Source organism: Puntigrus tetrazona, unplaced genomic scaffold (genome assembly GCF_018831695.1).
Source record: "Puntigrus tetrazona isolate hp1 unplaced genomic scaffold, ASM1883169v1 S000000575, whole genome shotgun sequence".
Classification (NCBI taxonomy): Eukaryota; Metazoa; Chordata; class Actinopteri; order Cypriniformes; family Cyprinidae; genus Puntigrus; species Puntigrus tetrazona.
Genome location: NW_025048207.1, coordinates 150,001 through 175,000, shown reverse-complemented (window position 1 = coordinate 175,000; position 25,000 = coordinate 150,001). Strand labels below are relative to the sequence as shown.

At 42.4% G+C, this 25,000-nt stretch overlaps 3 protein-coding genes across 4 annotated transcripts in view; all 3 read left to right on the top strand.

Annotated features, from left to right (window-relative positions):
- Positions 1–154: 154 nt before the first annotated feature.
- Positions 155–13,956, top strand: si:ch73-290k24.5 (F-box only protein 41). Its single transcript, XM_043232561.1, is given in 16 exon segments — positions 155–416; positions 1,618–2,842; positions 2,845–3,151; positions 4,408–4,600; positions 4,839–4,912; positions 5,182–5,420; positions 7,450–7,580; positions 7,669–7,752; positions 9,353–9,468; positions 9,983–10,135; positions 10,829–10,924; positions 10,998–11,116; positions 11,894–12,052; positions 12,997–13,050; positions 13,053–13,111; positions 13,606–13,956. Coding segments are annotated over 15 exon segments (2,205 nt in total). The 5' UTR covers positions 155–416; positions 1,618–2,481; the 3' UTR covers positions 13,666–13,956.
- A 1,358-nt stretch (positions 13,957–15,314) lies between these two features.
- On the top strand, positions 15,315–23,110 carry LOC122334577 (E3 ubiquitin/ISG15 ligase TRIM25-like). Of its 2 annotated transcripts, XM_043232583.1 has the most exons (8): positions 15,315–16,868; positions 17,325–17,994; positions 18,231–18,326; positions 19,639–19,860; positions 20,927–21,083; positions 21,790–21,834; positions 21,908–21,949; positions 22,032–23,110. In XM_043232583.1, the coding sequence occupies exons 2-8, from the start codon at positions 17,419–17,421 to the stop codon at positions 22,601–22,603; spliced, it is 1,710 nt and encodes a 569-aa protein (XP_043088518.1). In that variant the 5' UTR covers positions 15,315–16,868; positions 17,325–17,418; the 3' UTR covers positions 22,604–23,110. The 2 variants fall into 2 exon arrangements, with proteins under 2 accessions (XP_043088518.1, XP_043088519.1); XM_043232584.1 differs by lacking the exon at positions 21,908–21,949.
- Positions 23,111–24,726: 1,616 nt separating this feature from the next.
- LOC122334549 (serine/threonine-protein kinase DCLK2) overlaps positions 24,727–25,000 on the top strand; it is a 15,391-nt gene continuing 15,117 nt past the window's right edge. Inside the window, 1 exon segment of the mRNA XM_043232548.1 lies at positions 24,727–25,000. This exon segment is cut by the window's right edge and continues 192 nt beyond it. The gene's annotated coding sequence lies outside the window, so the exon portion shown is untranslated.

Genomic DNA, 25,000 nt, shown 5'->3' with positions numbered 1-25,000 from the left:
GGTTTCATATTTATAGCACATCATGAGTCACGGATGTTTTAAAAATGCACTAAAAAACTGTGTATGCTTCTGCGGTTAAAAAACGCATTGTTTTACACCGGGGATAGCCCTGTTTAAGACGTGCTGTCAAATAAATGTTTTTTACAGCACTTATAATTGTGGAGGGCGCAATTTGTAAAGATCTCTTAGATGCTGCATTTCATCACGCGTTCGATGTATCGTGGCGTTTTTTTTTATCGCAGCAAGCTGCCCCTCGCTTCAGCACCACGTGAGCGTGGACAGCGCCGCTCTCGCCACGTAACGCGCGCGCTCCCACGGAAATGCATTTTCCTCACCGCTCCGTTTAACCGCGAGTGACGTCAGAGGCGAGCGGAGCGGCCGGGTCTGCGGGAGACGGGAGTCCGGACTGAGCACCGGTGGGTTTTTTTTTTTTTCATTTGCTATTTTTTTTTTGACACGGCGCGCGCATTCATTCGAACAGGCTGCTGCATGCGACGCGCGTCAAGTTCTCGGGCTGGGTCGCGTGATTCGCGCACATTCCGATACAAGACCCGAGCGGGCGACGCGGTTTCCCGCCGCGCGGACGCTTCTTTTGGTAACGCTTGCAACAAAGAGCGCGAACCAATCTTGAACGAGGAGGCACGAGCGGATTTTGCGCGTTTCTGGACCGTATTTCGTCCTCGGAGCTTCTCCGGCGCCGCAGCTTTTGTCTCCATCACATTCATGCGGAAATAACGCGGCGCGCGCGGAGTCGGTGTCCTGAAAGCAGCACGAGCTCTGGAACGGCGTTATGAAACTAAATAATTACCCATGCTTATTTGACAGCGCGCGGGATAGTTTTCAGACATGCTTCTGTAAGTTCAATACAGTAACAATCCCAAGCGGTTACTGAAATTAAAATATGAAACGTATTTGCATGCTTTAAATTGATGTTGCTGTTCTTTTGAACTTTCTATTCGCACACGGGTCCTGAAAAATACTGGTCTACACAAAAATATTGTTGATAATGTTTAAATCAGTAGGTTATTATGATTTCTGAAGGATCACGTGACACTGAAGACTGGAGCAATGATGCTGAAAATAATGAAATAAACACTTTAACACATTCACAGAGAAAAGATACATTTTTAATGATCAATTAATTATAACATATCACAATTTTACTGTCAAAGTTGCATCTATAAATGCAAAAAAGACCTGAAAAACTTAATTAAACATTAAAATTGTGTATAGTTGCATTAGAAATGAATCGTAAATACACTCATGGAGAGACGGAGATATTGTAGTGGACATAAATTAAATAAATGATTGTGGGTAGATGATGAGAGAAGTACCCTTACACACACACACACACACACACACACACACACACACTTACCTGCTTACGGCTCACCAGTTTCTCTCTATTACATCACTTCCTGTGAGAACATACAAAAACAGCAGATTAATGAACAATGTTTGGCTTGATGCATTAAAGCGTTAAAATAATGTGTGTATATTTCAGTCACCTTTAGATTTAGACTATTTAAAAGCACATTAAACATATTCTGTCGTGGAAAATCTGTACACTCATTATTTTGTGAAGGTTATGCCTTTTGTTGTGTTTTTCTTTTGCAGGTGCAACACTGCATGAGTCTGCTTTGGACCGAAAAGCTCCTAAAAAGAAAACACGGAAGACACTGAAACGCCCGAAACACTTCTGAAAAGTCTATAAAAAGATGCTCGAGAGACCTTGAAATGCCCCAAGATGCTTCGGAAACAGCACTAAAACGCTCCTAAAGTTACTAAAAAGATACCGAAACGCCGCTAAATTCTTCTCGAAGGTTACTGAAACGCTCCAGAACATACCAAATGCACCCGAAGTTACTAAAACGCCCTCGAAACACACCAAAAGATACTGAAACACCCCAAAATGCTTCTAAGGCTCCTAAAAGACATCTGAAACGCCTTAAACACTCATAATGTTACTGAATTGCCCCAGAAGCATTTCTTATAGTTACTGAAAAACCTTTGAAGCATCAAGAAGATACTGAAATGCACTGTAAGGTTACTGAAACGTTGCTTAAACAGTCCTAAAGTTACTGAAACATTCCTGATAGGTTCTTGCGCTGCTCCTGAAGACACTGAAACGTTACTGAAATGCTCCTGCAGTTTCTGAACCATTCTTGAAACGTTCCTGAAACATTCCTGAAATGCTCAAGCTCCTAAAACGCTCTTAAATTTCCCAAAGCGTTCTTGAAACGCTCCTAAAATTTGTGAAACATTATTGAAACACTCCTAAAGCTCTTGAAACGTTCCTAAAGTTCCCGGAAAAGTTCTTGAAATGCTTGTAAAGTTACTGATACTTTCTTGAAAGCACTTAAAAATTCCTGAAATGTTCTTGAAATGCCCCTAAAATTACTGAACCTTTCCCAAAACTAAAACATTCTTGAAACGCTCCCAAAGTTGCTGAAATGTTCTTGAAACACTCCTGAACTCTGAATGATTTCCCCACCCGAGCAGTGGTTTTTCGAGCGTCGCACCATGTCGATCAGCACCGAGCTGCCCTTGCGCTGCCCGACCTGTGGAGAGGCGTGCGGGTTCGGGGAGCACCTCTCAGGCGTCCGCTCCTGCCAGAAACTCTGTCTGACCCCTCGCCGGAGCTCTGAGGGTGGACTGATGTCCCTTTACGCCCAGCGAGCGAACGAAATCGACCGCCCCCTCCGGCTGGAGCTCCTGGATGCCCTGAGCTTGGCCCATCCGCTCCGAAAGATCCTCATCCAGAGGGACTCGCCATCGTCTCTGTCTCCGGTGCTGGCGGTGGCCGTGAGCTCCAGAGCTCCAGAAGCAGAGGCAGACTCCGGCGCCCCGTGGCCCAGCTGGGAGTGCCGTGGCTGGGCAGGCTGGCGCTGGAGGCCCGGCTTCAGCAGCTGGCTCTGGAGGTGCAGGAGCACGTGTCGCTCAAACTGGACGCTCTGCAGGACGAGGTGAAGCGGAGGAGCGCCGAGGTCAGGAGGGCCCGGAGAGAGAGCGAGCGCATGCACAGAGAGAAGCGTCAGGCGGAGGAGCGGGCGGCCCAACTCGAGCGGCAGGTGGACATATCCGTGGAGATGCTGGCCAGCCTCAGATATGAGCTGAGAGAGAGGGACGAACAACTGCAGCGCAAACAACAGTGAGTGTACGTTTAGATTAGAGATGCGGTGAAATTTCCGCAATTGAATATATTCTTCTGAAATTGCCAAAAAAAGGGGACTTAGTTTTAGATTAAATAGATTTAAACGGCCAAAATCATTGATTGAAGGTTTAATTAAGTTTTGAACTTACATGCACACAGCTACTACACGCAAACTAAAATCTTGTGTAGCCAGATCTCCAGACTGACGGAAAAAGGTCTGGAATCTATGGCAGGTTTCATTGGCCAAGCCCCGCCCATAAGGCCGTTCGACTGACATGTCAAACAACCAATCACAGTGTGTTATGTTCCGCATCACGTTTTGGGGCGGGAAACTGTCGGCCCAATAACAGACCGGTATGGGCTGTGAATTATTTCGAAATTCTGAACTTAGTTCATCGCTCATTGTCACATTGTCACTTTTTTTCGTGCAGGGGTTCAGCGTCACTGCATCTTTGTTTCCGGGCGGAACACTAAAATCCGTTTAAAATCCTGTAAAATTTGACCAATCTGATGATGACTTCGAAACTCCTGAAGTGTTTCCAGATAAGTCTGCATCAGACGTTCAGCCGTGGCGTCTGAGGCTAAGACTAGTTCTTACCTTAAAACAGGGTTGCCAGGGTTTGTGTAACAAAATCAGCCCGATCATGGCCAAACCTAGCGCAACTAGATTCTGTGGAAAACTGAATCAGAATTGTGTTCCGTGGGTCGCTTTAACTCGCATAACAAAAAAACAACATTAAAGTGAGGTGAGGTGCTCTGGTATGAATCTACGGTTGCCAGATCTTGGAATTCTAAACCGCTGTAATACATACCTGAAGCAACGTAATAAAAACAGTGATGTAACAAAAGCACAGCATACGTGTTTGTACCAATGCCATGTATTGCACCAGCGAAAACAGCAAAAATGTTACTTTTGAATATTCCCGAAACATTCTGAACATTTAAAAACGTTAGCTGAACATATTAATCATAATGTATAAATAACATTTTGATATTAAGAACCAACTATGAATGAAGGTTCTGTTAATGTTACAGGAGGATATTTTGTTCATAACTTTGAGAGAACCTTCCCAGAACGTTAATATAACATTCCCTGTTCGCTCGAATGTAATATTGAATACCCAGTTCATAATAATAATCGGTTTTGATTCTGATCTATATTTTGGTTTCTGTGTTTCGGTAAGCAATACCTTTTGGATCATCACAAGATGGTGTGTGAGATGCATGAGTGTGTGTGTGTGTGTGTGTTTTAGGGAAGTGTGTGAGCTGGATAGGTTTGTGCGGGACACGGCGCTCCAGGAAGCCAGCGCAAAGATCCGTCTGCAGCGCTTCATCGAGGACCTGCTGGAGAGAGCCGAGAGAGCCGAGACGCAGCTGCAGAGCCTCCACGATGATGTCACTTCCCCTCACAGATACCTGGCAGGAAGCAGAGCCTCAGGCTACCAGGTACCAGGTTCGGTCATTTTCTAGAAGAATCAGATCATCAGGCTCTTTTGAGGAGCTTCACTTTCACTGTTCCTCAGCGGAGCAATGATCTTCACGAGCCTCCAAAAACATCTCACATCTTCTGAGGAGCCTTTATATCTTCAGCTCTCCATCAGCACTGCTTGGATCACTCCAATCTCATCTTACTGAGAGATATTATTGCAGACATAGAGTGACGGCTGATTTGTGTGTTTGACAGAGGAGTTACAGCGTGTCTGGGATGAGCAGGAGATCTTCTCATGCGTCTGATTACAGAGCTGCTCACTACTACAGGTACATGACTGAAGATTTACATATGAATCGCATCTGTTTATCAGCGTACATACGTCCGAATGCTGCACAGCTTATTTAATACAATATTGTTCTTAGTCTTTAAATGGGTTGTATCATAGAATTAATAAGAAACAACAGTCTCATGTTTGTCCTGTGTTTTTGTGATTGATTTTTGTAAATATCTACATACTGTAGTAAGCCTGGTGAAACTAAATGACAGTGACAATGGTTGCTTTATGCAGTAATGATGTGATGTGACTGTGGCTTAGGTTCGAGCGCAGGCCCCGCACGCTGTCGGTGGGATCGGGCGGCTGCGAGGGTCACTGGGACGGACGGCAGTATCAGCATGTGTTGTGTGGAGCCATCGAGGGGCCCGACAGTGGCTCCGAATCACCCTGGATGATCCAGCACACACACACTGATGCAGATTCAGACAACTGGTCACTTTACACCCCAGAATCACAGGATGACACACAACACACCGGATACAGGACCTACAGCCGAACTGGTACAACACACACACACACACACACACCACACAACACACCAGATACAGAATCTACAGCCGAACTGGTACAACACACACACACACACACACACACCGGATACAGGACCTACAGCCGAACTGGTACAACACACACAAACACACACACACAGCACACCAGATACAGGACCTACAGCCGAACTGGTACAACACACACACACACACACCGCACACCAGATACAGGACCTACAGCCGAACTGTTACACAACACACACACACACACACCGGATACAGGACCTACAGCCGAACTGGTACAACACACACACACACACCACACCACACAACACACCAGATACAGAATCTACAGCCGAACTGGTACAACACACACACACACACACACACCGGATACAGGACCTACAGCCGAACTGGTACAACACACACAACACACACACACAGCACACCAGATACAGGACCTACAGCCGAACTGGTACAACACACACACACACACACCGGATACAGGACCTACAGCCGAACTGGTACAACACACACACACAGCACACCAGATACAGGACCTACAGCCGAACTGGTACAACACACACACACACACACGGATACAGGACCTACAGCTGAACTGGTACAACACACACACACACACCACACCACACAACACACCAGATACAGAATCTACAGCCGAACTGGTACAACACACACACACACACACACACACACACACACACACACACACACCGGATACAGGACCTACAGCCGAACTGGTACAACACACACACACAGCACACCGGATACAGGACCTACAGCCGAACTGGTACAACACACACACACCACACCACACAACACACCAGATACAGAATCTACAGCCGAACTGGTACAACACACACACACACACACCGGATACAGGACCTACAGCCGAACTGGTACAACACACACAAACACACACACACAGCACACCAGATACAGGACCTACAGCCGAACTGGTACAACACACACACACACACACACCGGATACAGGACCTACAGCCGAACTGGTACAACACACACAAACACACACCGGATACAGAACCTACAGCCGAACTGGTACAACACACACACACACACACACACATGACACAACACACCGGATACCGGACCTACAACCACACTGGTACAATACACACACACACACACACACACACCGGATACAGGACCTACAGCCGAACTGGTACAACACACAACACACACACACACACCGGATACAGGACCTACAGCCGAACTGGTACAAGACACACACACACAACGGATACAGAACCTACAGCCAAACTGGTACAACACACACACACACATACACACACCGGATACAGAACCTACAGCCGAACTGGTACAACACACACAAACACACACACACAGCACACCAGATACAGGACCTACAGCCGAACTGGTACAACACACACAAACACACCGGATACAGAACCTACAGTCGAACTGGTACAACACACACACACAGCACACCGGATACAGGACCTACAGCCGAACTGGTACAAGACACACACACACACACACACACACACCGGATACAGAACCTACAGCCGAACTGGTACAACACACACACACACACACCGATACAGGACCTACAGCCGAACTGGTACAACAAACACACGCACACATGACACAACACACCGGATACCGGACCTACAGCCACACTGGTACAACACACACACAACACACCGGATATAGAACCTACAGCCGAACTGGTACAACACACACACACACCACACAAGACGCCAAATACAGGACCTACACCTGCACTGGTAACACACACAGATATCACACACACATACATTTTTGTTGTTATTGTTGTTTTTGTGATTTAAGTTAAAAATGGTCCTGATTGACATTAAGATTCATTAAAAAGAAGAAACAGATTATAGTGATTATTAATTATTTGAACAGATTTTTACAGTAAACACACTGTACATTTGCCCATGCACAACATGGCTCTGTGGCGTTGCTCTGTGGTTGCCGGGGTGTGAGGTGTGTGATATCTGTGTGTTGTGATCAGGTCCGGACCTGCACTGGCGTGTGAACAGATCCAGTGAATCAGCCGTGAACTCGGAGCGTCTGAGGCTCAAAGCAGCGCTCTTCTGTGTGTTCACTTACCTGGACACACGCTCGCTGCTCACCGCTGCTGAGGTGTGTGTGTGTGTGTGTGTGCTAGATATATGACGTGAGTGTGTAATGTGTGCTTCGGTGTCTAAGTGTGTGTCCGTATCTCTCTCAGGTGTGTAAGGACTGGTGCAGTGTCGCACGTCATCCTGCTGTTTGGACCAGAGTCACACTCGAAAACGCACGAGTGTCATCAAAGGCAAGAACACACACACACACACAGACAAACACAGACAGACAAACACAGACAGACACACACACAGACAGACACACACACACACACACACACACACAGGTTGTGTTTCCATGTTTTATGGGGACTCTTCATAGGTGTAATCTTTTAATTCTGTACAGACTGTGTGTGTTATTGTTCTCTTACAGGAAACTACTCACATTTTTACATTTTCAAAAAACTTCATCCTGTATGTTTATAAGCCTATTTCCTCAAGGGGACCTAAACAATGTCCTACAAGGACAACATTTACTGGGATTACTATCCTTGTGGAGACATTTGGTCCCATAACGTGATAAATACCAGTTGCACACACACAAATATGCATACACACATACACATATGCATACACACACACACATGCACACAAATGCTTATCACTCAGGATGCATTAAATTGATCAAAAGTGACAGTGGAGACATTTGAGTAAAAGAAATGCATGAACGAATAATGAATTTAGATAAAATTCTATATAACTTTTTCAACCTGCGCTTTTTGTGCAACACAGTTTTTATGAACCTCTCTGCACGTTCCTCCACAGTTTCAAAGAGAAGTGTCCACTGAGTGGCTTTAAAACACAGGTTCAATACGTAAACCCTGGCACAATTTTATATTTTATGATATAGGTATGCATTGTGGCGGTTCTATCATATTGGAAATGTGATACAGCTTCATATCTTTTGTAAATTTCGTGTCTCGCTAAAAAGTGCACCCAGGTACGTTTACGCCACGAGACCAGGTAGCAATTTTTCAGAACTTTACAAACGAACCCTAGATTCGCAAACTCAAAATGTGAAGTGCCTTGCTTATCTCGTGCAAAATAAAGTACTGTGTTGAAGACGTCCTGAAAGCCGACATTTGCAAAAGCCGACATTTGCAAACACCTTTGCTATATTAGTCACTGTCAGATTTGTGTTATGTTTTGCAAAAAGTGAAAATGGGTACAATTCAACAATTTAGCCGGATTGAGATGCCCATATCTCGTATAGGACCTTAAAGATTAAGATAAAGAACCACAAAATATCTTGAGATTGTGTAAAAAGGCATATTATATAAACAGTTTATTTGCAAATACATACAGTACATATTTCCAAATATCATGCTTTTGTTGTGTTTGAAATCTAAAAGGATACTGAGATGTCTTTAATAGTTCTTGAGTTGAGCCTGTTAACGCTGAACGGTCGCCACTGGCACGTAATGAAACAAAGATGGAGAGAATCATCAGACCTGAGGAAACGGCACGTCATCATGCTGCCATCTTTTTGAAGTCGTTTTCATTTGCACAGCTTGAATTCACAAAGGCTTCATCCAAACAAATGAAGTCCAAAAATCCGACCAAAGCAAATCTCCCAATCCTTGTGTACACCAACAACCAAAGCCTCCAGATCAGCAAACATCAGCAGAAGATAGAAACTCAGTTCACTCACCTGTTCAGGAGCTTCTTTCAGATACAGTCCACAAACAACCCCTGCCAAAATGGTTTCCTCAGCTGATAACCATCTCTAGAGGTCGCTGTAGAGCAAAGACCGAGCTAACCTCCTGTGTGTGTGTGTGTGTGTGTGTGTAGTTCCTGATGACTCTGTCTCAGTGGTGCTGTCAGACTCAGTCTCTCGTTCTTCACAACCTCAAACCTCGATCTCGTGGAAAGAAGGAGAGCAAAGATGAGTACTCACGCAGCACCAGGTAAAACACACACACACACACACACACACACTCACACACACACACACACACACTCACTCACACACACACACACACACACACTAACACACATACACTCACTCACACACACACACACACACACACACACACACTCACTCACACACACACACACACACACACACACACTCATTTGGACACACAATCATTCACTCACTCACACACACACACACACACACACACACACACACACACACACACACACACACACTCACTCACACACACACACACACACACACACACACACACACACACACACACACTCACACACACACACACACACACACACACATACACTCACACACACACACACACACACACACACACACTCATTTGGACAGACACGCACACACACACTCACACACACACACTCATTTGGACACACACAATCATTCACTCACTCACACAAACACACACGCACACACACGATGGCCAGCATGAAGCGCTGTAGTGAAGAGTGTGTTCTCTCTGTGTTGAGGGGCGGACTGGAGGCTGGGCTGGAGGCGGTGCTAAAGGCAGCGGGGCGGAGTCTGGTGTCTCTGAGCGTCTCTCATTGTCCTAACATTCTGACGGACAGATGTCTTTGGCTGGTCAGCTGTCACTGCCGCGCGCTGCAGTCTCTCACATACAGGTCACATCTACTGCTTCTCACCTATTCAGAAATAAATAGCCATGCTGGACATTTTTTGTGTGTGTTATATTTTAATTGCTTTTAAACTTTATTTAAATTATAGTGTTATGTTTTTTTTATTATGATTGATGTTTTTTTAATTTATTTTTATTTTTAATTATTTAATTTTGTTACATTTCAATTTTCATTCATTTAAACTATTTATTTAAAGTTCAAAGTTTTATTTGTATTGCTTCAATTTATTTTTACCATTTTAAATAATGTGTTTCATTTAAAATTTAATTTAATTTTTATTTGATTATTTAATATAACCGTTATTTATTTATTTTATTCACAAAGTCTTACATTATGGTTTTATTTATTTTCTTTTCATTTTTAAATAATTTAATATACCCATCATTTATTATATTTATGCATTTTATTTTAGTTGAAATTATTTAAAATTTCAGTCATTACCTCATTGATTTACAACTTTACTCAACATTTTAAAAATAATTATTAATATTAATAAATTACTATTAAAATGTAGAAATCTGATATATTTGTAATGTAAAGCATGTAAGGCTTTTGTAGCTGTAGTATTTTTAGTGCATGCAGCGTGTGACTCTTGAGCAAAAAAACAGTCATAAGGGTACATTATATTGATGTATTGAATCCGAGCGTGCAAAAACGTTTAACTATCATTAAAACCAGGAGCGCGTCGGACCCGGCGGGTCAGGAGGTGATCTGGGCTCTAGGAGCCGGGTGCAGGAACATCACGACGCTGCGCATCGCTCCTCTACAGCCGTGGTGAGGACCTGTCTCTTTAAATCCGTCAGCGCTGATCACATGACCGCTCATTTCCCGCCTTGCTTTCCTGCAGCCTGCAGCCCGGCCGCTTCAGTAACCGCTGCTTGCAGACGATTGGCCGATGCTGGCCGAACCTGTGCCGTGTGGGAGTGGGCGGGGCCAGCTGCGGAGCTCAGGGATTGGCCTCTCTGGGTGAGTGACAGGTCAGGTGACGCGTGAGCAGTGTCCGGGAATACAACATTGCGATACTCAATTTAAAAAGTAACTAGTTACTCTTTACGGAAAGTAATGCGTTACTTTTCAAATCCGGACTGGGCTTGCTTGTTTGTTTTTATTAATCGCGCAAAAAATACTTACTTAACCGCCGTTAATCGAATCCGAAATAAATACCCACACGTGCAATATTTACATATTTCTATGCATATGATTTTTAAGTATATTTAAACTATATATAGTGCGAACAAAACCGTATGTGATCGGTCGCGATTAATCTTTTTACAGCCCGGTACCGAAGCACTCGAACCTTTCGCGAATCGTTTGTTTCCATCGGTTTCGATCTGGCGCATTTCGAAGTACAGCGTACGAATTTGCGAAAAAGTTTCAACGTTCGCTTGACTTTTTTAAACTTGCGCGAAGAAGGATTGACGCGAGATGGAAATGCATTTCGCGAAAAAATTCGTCCGACGGCATTTAAAAAGTAATGTGATACGTAATTTACTGTATATAAAAATGACTATATCCAGTAGCTACTTTTTTGCGTAGAAATGGCGCAAAACATGTTTTACGCAGTATTCCAAGTTAAACTCTCATCTTGGGATGGAAGCCCAGCCGGCGGCTCAGAGCGCGGATCCGTGTTTCGTGATTTCAGTGAACGACTCTTCTTTACGATCTCGGCGATCTCGGCTCGCAGCGCCCCCCGGTGGCAGACGTAAGTGTAAGCGTGACCCGAGCTCCTGCGTGTCTCTGCAGCGAGGAACTGCGTGAACCTGTGCGAGCTGGAGCTGGATCACATGAACGAGCTGAACCAGGAGGCAGCGGCGGAGATCTGCAGAGACGGTCTCCAGCAGCTGAACACGCTCAGCTTCGTCTCCACACCCGTCACCGCCAAAGCCGTCCTGCACTTCAGCAGTGAGACCCTCCTTTCTGTTCAGTACTTATTTGCATTTTAATGATTTCGGCGTTTTTCAACACGTCTTGTTTTTTACTTACAGCTTTTTATTTTTTGTAAATTATCATGCTATAAAATTTAGCAAGTAAAAATTTTTTATTTTAAATTATTTAGTTCCGTCTTACATTTTCATCTTCATTATTTTTTGTGCTGATTGTTTTTCGTTTTTTTTTTATTATTTCAATTCTAAATTTGTATAAATTATTTCTCCTTTAGAACAGATTCTGTAATGATTTAAATGTTACATAATTAATTTTACATTTATGTTATAGTTTTTCCATTTTTAAATAATTTCATTTTTAACTTTAACCTTTTATTTTTAAATTATTTATCTTAATTTAAATTTTTAGTAAGCATTTTATTTTTATTGTTTTATTTCAAAATAATTTACATTTTCTTTACATTTTATATCATGATGTGTTTGTGTTTTCATTTTTAAAAAGTATTATTAATTATTTAAGTTTTATTAATGTAATTATTTTATATAACATTTAACATGTGGTTTTGTTTTTAAATTCTTTATTATTTATTAAAGATATTAAGGTTTTTATTATAATTTTGTTATATTAAATTTTATTATAATTCTAAAAATAATTAATGTTTTATTTTTTAATTATAATTTTATAATATATATAAAAATTTAACATTTACATTGTACAATTTTATGATTTAATGGATATAGTAGACCCTGATCTAGAACGTTTTAAACTTGAAATGAGACGTTATTATCTTTATATATATATATATATATATATATATATATATATATATATATATATATATATTTAACTAAAGATGGTCATTTGATGTGTTGATTATTTTACTTTGGATTAAAACCTAACGTCTAACATAGCTCTCTCTCTCTCTCTCTGTGTGTGTGTGTGTGTGTGTGTGTGTGTGTGAGGTGTGTGTCTGAGTCTGAAGTGTGTGTTGGTTCAGTTGAGTATCTCTGATTATTTCAAGACGCTGACAATGAAGAAGCAAAGAGATTATTTGAGGAGATTGTCAACAACCTACAGGTCAAACCAAGCACCGTTTCACACACACACACACACACACACACACACACACACACACACACACACACACACACACACACACACACACACACACACACACACACACACACACACACACACACACACACACACACACACACACACACACACACACACACACACACACACACACACACACACACACACACACACACACACACACACACACACACACACACACACACTCACACAGACACTCACACTCACACACACACACACACACACACACACACACACACACACACACACACACACACACACACACACACACACACACACACACACACACACACACACACACACACACACACACACACACACACACACACACACACACACACACACACACACACACACACACACACACTTCTGAATCTCATCTAATAAGAATGGCATGAAATAGAAATATCAGATATGTGTGTCAGACTGAAATGAAGTGTATTTTATCTCCTCAGGCGTTGAGAAAGCGTCCAGCTCTGAGTGACGTCCTACAGATCAGAGTGGAGAAAGCCTGAGAATCACACACACACACACACACACACACACACAGACACAGACACACAGACACACACACACACACACACACACACACACACACACACACACACACACACACACACACACACACACAGACAGACACAGACACACACTCGTTGTTTTTACAAAAAAGCAAAAAGCAAATCATAAGGACCACAGACATAAACATAAACAACATAAACCTTAAAGTAGAATTTTGCAAACAACATTAAAATGGTTATATTTTAAAATTATTTACATTTTAAACATTTGTTTTATTTAGTTTTTTTGTCTTAAAATGAGTGTGTCATTTTAATTGTTTTGATTTGTTTTTTAATTATTATTTTATTTATTATTATTTTATAGTTTGTTTTATTATTATTGAAAGTTTATGATTTAATTTTCAGCATTTTAAGTTAATGATTAGTATTTTCGAAATAATTTATTTTTTTATCAATTAAACACTATTATGATTTATTTCATTTTTGTTCAGTTACGCACATTTTAGATTTTTATAATTTAATAATTTAGCTTTTTATTGTAAATTTATTGGAATGTTCCATTTTCATGAATTATTTCCTTTTTAGTGTTTTATTGTAATTGTTAAAAGAAATCTGAAATACACTCATATTTATGAGGCACTTTTGAGAACGGAGAGGGTCTGAGGTCAGAGACACACACATCATACTCAGGTCTGATTACTTTCAAGATTAAAGTAGTTTTAGGAAGATAATTCATATATATTATGATCGTTTGTGAAAGTGATTAGTTAGTAGTTGTAATGTTGCAATAATTAGCAGTAAATATCATTAAATCACTTATGAATTCAGTACTGTTCAAACATGAACACACACACACACACACACACACACAGACACACACACACACACTCACACACACACACTCACACTCACACACACACACACACACACACACACACACTCACACACACACACACACACACACACACACACACACACACACACACACACACACACACACACACACACACACACACACACACACACACACACACACACACACACACACACACACACACACACACACACACACACACACACACACACACACACACACACACACACACACACACACACACACACACACACACACACACACACACACACACACACACACACACACACACACACACACACACACACACACACACACACACACACACACACACACACACACACACACACACACACACACACACACACACACACACACACACACACACACACACACACACACACACACACACACACACACACACACACACACACACACACACACACACACACACACACACACACACACACACACACACACACACACACACACACACACACACACACACACACACACACACACACACACACACACACACACACACACACACACACACACACACACACACACACACACACACACACACACACACACACACACTTCCAGCAGGTGTCTTCAGTCTCAGACTCCTGATCTGTTTCTGTGTGTGTTTTTCACACACACACACACATTCACACACACACACACACACACACACACACACATTCTGTGCCTTTTATTTCACATATTTCACTTCAAAAGGCATTTCTTTATTTTAACTATCAAATATTAATGATATATACAACACTATAAAACAATCACCGTTCGTCTTTCATAACTTTTATTAATTTCCTAAAATGTTTTTTGAAATGATTTAATTTTTTGCAGCTTTTATTTCTACATATTTCACTCGTGCATTTCTATTTTAACTATCAAATTTCGTATTTCATTTTTAAACCATTTTAAATTTGGTTACATTTGATCTTTTTAGTGAGCATTTCAATTGAGTTCTTTTTATTTCTCTTTTTTTGTGCCTTTCCATTTCATCACGTGTGCATATTTTAATTTTTAAAATGAATGATTAAGTTGGTAATTTAAGTCATTATTAGCTCCCGTTCTGAGAAACCCTGATCTGAAACATCTCACATATAAAATATGAAAAATCAGTTCGACTGAACTCTAATCTAACTGCAACGTCTCTAAATATCTCTCTGAATGCGTGGCTGCTCCTCAGCGATCTTCCTCTGGACCAAAGCTGAAAGTTACTGTACTTTATAACGCAAACGATAATCGTGAGAATGTGCTGCTGATCTGAAGTGTCTTACAGCAATTCTACTGCCATGAAACCAGCTTTAATTCTCGAACGAGACGCAAACATTGAACTCTTGATCGGTGAAGAGAATGATCAGATATTAAAAGCACATCAGTGGAGACGGACTCCAGCACACTGTGGTGTTTATACTTCTTCCTCTAAGAATTAATCATTCAGATTCAATCTCATGCGTTTCATCTTTTAATTCTAAAAAAAAGACGTGTTTCTGTGGGTTTGCTGCTCTGATCGGTTATTAATATCAGCTCGATGGTGAACACTGACGAAGAGTCTGTGTAGAAGTGAATAAAGTGAAAATAAAATCAACGTTGAGACGATTATGTGAGAGATTCAGGCCAATATTACCTCATTTAAAAACATGGTGCATTTTCATGTGTGCAAAATAAACAATGAGTAAAAAAAAAAAGAGTTTGGTCATTATTAACAAGTCAAAAAAAAACTGTGCTTTATATAATAATAATTATTATTTATTTTTTTGTCATTTTTGCATGTGATAAATAAAGCAGACATGCACTGGAAAGTGCTTAGTATTTATTTTTGATGTTTTGTAAAAACTGATTTTTAAATGATTGATTGCAACATTTTTGATTAAACGTGTTTGCATGCATGAATAAATAAAACGATTTTTGTGTTTTTTTCGCAATTAAATAATAAACGGGCCCGTAAAAGCTATAACATCATTTCGAAACTTTAATAAAAGATGAGGTTTGAATAGAGTTGAGAAAGCTTTAGTTGCAAACAAATAAATAGACTAAAAAAGACATGACTGTGTTTGCATTTGAGGCGTGCGATAATCTCTAAGGCCTAGATTGCTTAGTTTAGTTATTGTATGTTTGCACTGATCTATCGTGATCATCATATGATAAAAGAAGGTCAAAGTGCAGGTTTCGTGTGAATCTGACCTGAAGAAGCTCCTCCCTCTCTCTTTGCTCCTCCCTCTCTCTCGGTGATCGCGAGGAGCTCGTTTCATGGTTCTGTGATTCTTCATCTCGTCTCTGGATGTTCCACTATATAAAGGTCAGCTGTTTCTACTATAGCTCTCTTTAGTTTGTTTTGTTCGCTGTTCTTCTTCCGGAACTGAACGCACGCGATGCACTTTTACAGAAATCAACTAACCAGGTTTCCCAAAACAACTCTGTCGCGTGCATTTAATAACTTCCTTATGCAATCTGTTTAAAATCGAAGCTGTGCCATATTTCTATTCTGCTGATCGCGCGCTAACTCTACAAACCCAAAGACTAAATGGGGTTCGGATATGTTAGAAATGAAGGATATCGGTTGCGATATTGTTTTGCGTCTTGTTTGCTCAATTTAGGGTTTGGTTTGTCAATGCACGCTGGGGACGTTTTCAACTTTCGGTTTCGATTCACAGCAAACACTATGCGTGCAGTCAGAGGCCATTCGTGGTTTGCATGCATGAACTTAAAAGTATCGGTCACGCCCTGATTTATATTTGCATTCTTTGCCTTTCAGAAAGACGGGATCTGATATCAGCTTTGATTTATATCCAAGCATTCCAGATTTGGAGATCCACATCTCCTCCTGCATTCAGAGTCCAAGCCGCACAATGGCAGATTCTCCCGAGGACCAAAACCCGTTCGCCTGTCCCATCTGTCTTCATCTCCTGAAGATCCCGGTCACTACAGCTTGCGGCCACAGCTTTTGCATGGGCTGCCTGAAGGAGTGCTGGGACCGGGACGAGGACAAGGGCGTCTTCAGCTGTCCCCAGTGCAGGCGGACCTTCAGCCCGCGGCCGGCCCTCAGCAGGAGCACCGTGCTGGCTGAAGTCCTGGAGAGAGAAGAACCCGAAGAACCCGAAGGGGAACCGTCTCCCGCCGAGCCCGGGGACGTGGCGTGCGACGTCTGCACACGGGGCAGGAGAAGAGCAGTCAAGTCCTGCGTGACGTGTTTGGCTTCCTACTGCGAGACTCACATGGAGTCTCACTACGGATCTCCTGCTCTGAAATGGCACAAAGTGGTCGACGCCTCGCCGCGTTTACTGGACCAGACGTGCCCTCAGCACCGCAAACCTCTGGAGCTGTACTGTTCTCAGGACGGGCGGCTGATATGCGTGCAGTGCGCCCTGATCGAACACCAGAACCACCGCATGACGTCCCCCGCGCTGAAACGAGAGGAAATCCAGGCGAGGAGGCGGTTTTGTCTATGAAATAAAAACCAGGCGTTTGAATGTTTCGACAAAAGCGCCTTTTTAGCATCTTACGGCCAACATATACGCACGAAATGGTTCATTAAATAGCATCCAGACATGCCGCTAACTCTGGGTGTCAAAGTAGAGCTTGCGCACGGTTCATTGTTTGGTAATGGTTTCCTGCACAGCTACGTAATTCTTACAGAAGTGTCGTGCTTCATTTTCCACAGAAACAAATGGCATCAAACCAGAAGGACTTGGATGAAGAAATGAAGAAGCGAGCGGAGAAGGTGAAGGAGTTTCGAAGAGCCGTGGGCCGTTTTAAGGTAGGTGTCTTTATGCTGCTGGTCGACGCACTAAAAATTAAAATGATGTATTGTAAAATATATACGTTAAAAACTATCCCGGCGCTTCTAAGGCCTTTAGTAGTCTAAAACATTAAATAAAGTGAGTGTAAACGTAATAAAAAACCAGGTGGTGATCAGTTGACAGCTCCGCCCCTCTCTTCACCCGAGTGTCCAAGACATGCGGCCGGAGATCAGATGATACAACCACAAAGTCGATCATCGACCTCCGCCCTAGGGTGTCCTGATGCCACGTGTACTGGTGGACACCCTTATGCTTGAACATGGTGTTCGTTATGGATAGACCGTAACTAGCACAGAATTCCAACAACAGAACCCCACTCAGGTTTAGTTTGGGGGGCCGTTCCTCCCAATCACGCCCCTCCAGGTGTCACTAGCATTACCAATGTGAGCGTTGAAGTCCCCCAGCAGGACGATAGAGTCCCCAGTTGGAGCACTTTCCAGCATCCCTCCCAAGGACTCCAAGAAGGCCGGGTACTCTACAATGCCATTCGGCCCGTAGGCACAAATGACAGTGAGAGTCCTCCCCCCAACCCCAAGTCGCAGGGAGGCGACCCTCTCGTCCACCGGGTTAAACTCCAACACATGGCGGCTAAGCTGGGGAGCTATGAGCAAGCCCACACCAGCCTGCCGCCTCTCACTGCGGGCAACACCAGAGTAGTGAAGAGTTCAGCCCCTTTCGAGGAGTCCAAGCAGTGCGTGGAGGTGAGCCCGACTATATTTAGCCGGTATCTCTCGACCTCCCACAACAACTCAGGCTCCTTCCCCCCCAGAGAGGTGATGTTCCATGTCCCTAGAACTAGATTTTGAGTCCAGGGGTTGGGTTGTCGAGGTCCCCGCCTTCGACTGCTACCCAAACCACAAGGCACCGGCCCTTACGGTCCCTTCTGCAGGTGGTGGACCCATGGGAAGATGGCCCCACGTCGCTGTTTCGGGCTGAGCCCGGCCGGGTCCTGTGGGGCAAGACCCGGCCACCAGGCGCTCACATGCCGGCCCCAGCCCCAGGCCTGGCTCCATGGCGGGGCCCCGGCTGCGCCAGACCGGGCGACGTTGCAACTCCATTATGCTTTTTCTTCATAAGGGGTGAGGTGGACCGCTCTTTGTCTGGCTTGTCACCTAGGACCTGTTTGCCTTGGTAGACCCTACCAGGAGCATATAGCCCCGGACAACCTAGCTCCTAGGGTCATTCAGGCACTCAAACTCCTCCACCGCGTTAAGGTGGCGATCCTCTTTAACCCTTTAATAGTAATCCATCCTAAAACATTCTTCGCAGGCAGGAGTGGAGAACAGCGAGAAGATCTTCACTGAGCTGATCAGCTCCATGGAGAAGAGACGAGCTGAGCTAACGGAGGCCATCAGAGCTCAGGAGAAAGCGGAAGCAAGCAAAGTTGAAGAGCTCATACTTACACTGAAGCAGGAGATCAGCGACCTGAGGAAGAGGAGTGATGTCCTGGGGAGCCTTTCGCAGAATAAGGACGACATCTATGTCATTCAGGTACCAGAACGCCCCAGGTGCTCAGATATGTCCTTACTAGGAGTGTAACGATACACATATTTTGTCTTGTGCAATTCACGATAGTCCTTGTTAGTGGAGAGCGACACTTCTAGTCCTTACACCTCGCATGCACCGCCACGTCTGCAACAAACAATATAATAAATATGAAAACGTAGGAGTCAGAAATCCGTAAACGTGCTGAACACGCTCTAATATCTGTGTTCGACTGTGAACATAACTTGACGTCCTCTTTTGGAAACGCAAACAAAGTAGTTTCACTTTCACAGCGTCTCCGGAACATGCCGCAGAACAATAGCCCCGTCTGCTTTATTTGCATAAACGTGGGCGGAGCTATGCAAATAAGCCCACTCTGTGATGTAGAGAAGTGGGGGCGTGTTTAAACGAGCCGGTTTAGGTGGGTGTGGACAAGTCCCGACTTTTATAAAGATATTTTTTGTCTTTTTGGTCTTTGCAATCTTTGCGCAAACAGCTCGTAACTTGAAAGCGCATCGTACGAAAGTAAGCTATTAACCAAAAATAAGCAGTCACATTTTTGCTAACCCTTCATTTTAAGATATCACTAATTAAGCACTTAGCAGTAGACGTTCTACGTTGTACTTTCATTATATAAAATGCTCTTATCATGTAACTAAGTTATGGAACAGCCTGTAAGTACAGTTTGTAATTATGTAAATGCAATCAGCAGATACTGATACACTTAGACACTTAAGCGCCATTTTGAGACATTATTAATTATTAAGTAGCTGTGCAATATTATGTAATTGTATTGTATTTATGAAGGATGCGTTTCAGGGGTGCACTGTTAAGGGTGGACATAACATACAGTACAGATACACATGAAGTACACTTAAGTGCACTTAATCTTGACTTGATTTTATTTTAAGCAGCTTATGTCTGCGTACTTAAATTATGATTGTAGTTATGACTGACCGCTCCATAGTGTAACCTTCTCACTCAGCGTAATGTTTTTATTCATTTTAACGGGTGATTGTGATCTATGCAGCAAAATAGCTCGCGCGAAAAGCTTCCCGATTTCTCTTTGCAGAATTTCTCCGCTTTTTCCCGAGGCGCATATTTGGACTTGAAGAACTTACCCGTCAACACAGACGAGACGCTGAAGAGCATTGAGACTGCCGTCGTTGAGCTGAAGAGCCAGCTGGATGATCTCTCCGATCGAGGCCTGGTGAGGATAAAAGAGAAAGGTGAGATGCCGCCGTTTAGGAATCGTCTCGTTTGAGATTATGAATTCATGCAATATTTTCACATGCGCCTATGAGAGTTGGTCTAATCTTCATAACTCTGTGTGGAGCGTGTTTAGAGCAAAATACAAGCAAGTTCAGACAGTATATGTATGTAGGAGTTATCTTGAGTTTATTAAAACGCATATCTTTGACATTTGACAGAAAGGTTGGGGTCACAGAACTATACTGTCCTTAACTTTTGCTACACTTAATTATAACAGCAATACTCCAGAAAGCACTAATAAATGTTGTAGTAGTAACATTATTGTGCAGCTGCTGCATAAAATAGGTATATTTAAGATGAAATTAATACGACATTGATACATTATTTAGAACTTTGTGCTCGTTTGATATAAAAAGTAACTCATTGCTACATTTATGTTCTGGCTGAGTTCCTGTATTTCCTTATTTGGGCATGTTGCACGTGTCCTACTTTTCCTACTTTAATTATCCCTCATTTGTCTGATCAGTGTGATTCTAAGCCGTCTTGCTGTCTTTGTTATCAAACGAAGTAAATGAGAAAACAACTACTTCACGGCTCGCGCTTGTTTCGATTCAGTTGCATAAGTATTCACACCCCTATCCGGGACAGGCGATATTTAGCTCACACAACCACTGTTTACTTTTTCTGAATCTGAAACTGACACCTGTGTTTCATCTCTTATAGCGCCCACTTTCCACATCATGGTGAACAACGAGAAGACCGCAAAGTGTAAGTCATTTATTTTTTGTTCTTGCAAATCGAGAGGCGCACATTCGTAAACTTTCGCCGCCGTTTTATTTAGATCTGCCGTCTAAACCCGTGACCAGAGACGAGTTCCTCGCATGTGAGTCCTTCTCTGTAGCTTTGCACGGTTTGACAAGAAAACCAATGATGAAGCACATGTTTAATATCGCGTTGTTTCACAGATTCCACCAAACTAACCCTGAACACATCTTCGGCCTGCAGCCAGCTCCACGTGAACCAGAAATCTGCGTCAAGGAAGGATGTTCAACCAGATCCTGAAGACATGTTCTACAGGGCTGACCCATACTTCCCAAATAAGACAAACTTATTAAATAAAAAAACCTACTTAAATAAAAAGACGTATCAGGTGCTGTGTAATGAGAGTTTATCCCAACGCTGTTATTTTGAGCTCACGTGGACCGGAGAAGGCTGCTCTATTGCGTTCTCGTATGAAACCATCAGCAAGGGAGGAAACCTTTTCATCTTCGGCTCTAACGACAGATCCTGGAAATGTGACTTCTCAACCGCTTACATTGGTATACGGCACCGTAACCAAGACACTAATATTCCCATCGTCTCTAGAATCGGGGTGTTTGTCGACCAAGAAGCAGGAGCGGTGTCTTTCTACAACGTCTCTGATAAAATGACCCTCCTGCACAGAGTCCCGATCAGCTTCACCGAGCCCCTCTACCCCGGCTTTTCTTTCGAGAAGTGGAAAAATAACACATCGGTTTCAATTTGTGATCTTCAGTGAAACGGATGAAGACTTATTTGTTATCCAGCGGTGATTTCGAAGGTTGCTGAATGGATGCTAATCCCTCGAACTCCTCAGCGTTTCGATTTAATGGGTTATTTAAAAATGATCATTTATAATGCTTTCATTAGTTTGCATGTTTTAGTCGACTTTAGTCGAGTAATGTTAGGATAAAGCTAACTAGCTGTATACATTTGATTTGAGTTTAGCTCGCCATGCTTTAAAACGGTCTGCTGTTATATCTATTGATCGAGTCATTTCTAATCTCTCTTGGTGTGATGGTTCAAACCGATCGCTCACATGGATGAAAGCGTGCCTTTAAAAAAAGTAACTTACTGCTACCTTCTTTTTGAGTTCCTGTATTTCCTTATTTGGGCATGTTGCACGTGTTCTAGTTTTCCTTAGTTCACCGGTGACCAGTTAATTATCCCTCGTTTGTCTGATCACTGTGATTCTAAGCCTTCTTGCTGTCTTTGTTATTAAACGAAGTGACTGAGAAAACGACTACTTCACGTCTCATGCTTGTTTGGATTCCGTTGCATAAGTATTCACACCCCTATCCAGGACAGGCAATATATAGCTCATGTTACTACGCTTCACGTGAAGTTACCCCGTGGCAAATTCAATTGAATGGGTGTGATTTGAAAAGGCACAAATGAATAGAAACACTAACTGCTGATAATGCATATTTGAGCCTGTAGAGGTCACACCACACTCCTGGAGAAGAGTTCAGAAAACAGTTCTACTGCATTGAACTTTCACTGAATCATGTATACACCGTTATCTTTAAGAGAGAGAGAGAGAGAGATGACCACCCTCTGGTGAACGCAGTACACACTACCTCTCTCTCTCTCTCTCTCTCTCTCTCTCTCTCTCTCTCTCTCTCTCTCTCTCTCTCTCTCTCTCTCTCTCTCTCTCTCTCTCTCTCTCTCTCTCTCTCTCTCTCTCTCTCTGTCTCTCTCTCTCTCTCTCTCTCTCTCTCTCTCTCTCTCTCTCTCTCTCTCTCTCTCTCTCTCTCTCTCTCTCTCTCTCTCTCTCTCTCTCTCTCTCTCTCTCTCTCTCTCTCTCTCTCTCTCTCTCTCTCTCTCTCTCTCTCTCTCTCTCTCTCTCTCTCTCTCTCTCTCTCTCTCTCTCTCTCTCTCTCTCTCTCTCTCTCTCTCTCTCTCTCTCTCTCTCTCTCTCTCTCTGATGAAAGACTGCAGTTTATTTGTGACTCAAATAAGGAACACAAAAATAAACCACTGCTTTCATGTTTTGAAAATAGAAATATCAAACATCACATTTTTTCCCTCTGTGTTTGTCCTACATTCATACAGAGGGACTAATTACACAAAAATTAAATTAACATTGAAATATATATATATATATATATATGTATATGTGTGTCTATATATATATATATATATATATATATATATATATATATATATATATATATTTATTTTTTTTATTTTTTTTTTTTTTTTTTAATGCATAAATAATAACTATTAATTTTTATTAATTTATGTGGAGGTAATAAGTAAACAAAATAACAATATATGAATAATTGAATATATACATGAATAAATAATTATACAGTATATTATACAATATATATATATATATATATATATATATATATATATATATATATATATATATATATATATATATATATATATATATTCATTATTATGTAAAGTAAAACGTTTTCTGTGTGTTTTAATTTTGGGAGATTATAGCTCATGAAAGTATAAAATCCAGTATGTCAAAATATTACATTATTTATATTTGAGTTGCATTAAATGAGTATAAATTCTGGTTATCTCTTGATGCCACAATAACGAGGAAGACTGAGTCGACAATAGTCCTGAAGACGATCAGAAGTGGAATAAAGCTTCCAAGACACCTCTGAGACAGAAAGAAGAGATGATCTGAAATGAATTAAATTAATGAATACATATTTAATATAAATATAAAACATATAGATGCACGGATGGATGAATACGTGAGTGAATGAATAAATATTTATGCATTTATTTGTATATTTAGTTATGTTTTTACCGATTTATTTATTTATTTCAACATTTATTTAGAGTAAAGGGGCGGCGTTAAGACCGCGCGGAGGACTCTCCACGTGCACGAGCGCTCACCTGCAGCGCGCTCCCGTCTACAGCCGTGCTGCCCGGTTACAGCGCGGAGCGCGCTTCGGTACCGCACGCGCCGCGGTCGTTCGAGGGCGGATCGGGATTTTCCGTTAAACGCAGCCTCGCTGGAATCACGCGTTTGGCCGGGATCCCGCTGCTCACCCAGGACGTGACGCGGTCGTTCACCGGAACGCTTCGCAGCAGGAACGCCGGGCGCTTTTGTGTCGATGCAAATGATGCGCCCGGTAAACGCGCGGCGGGGAGAGCGGCG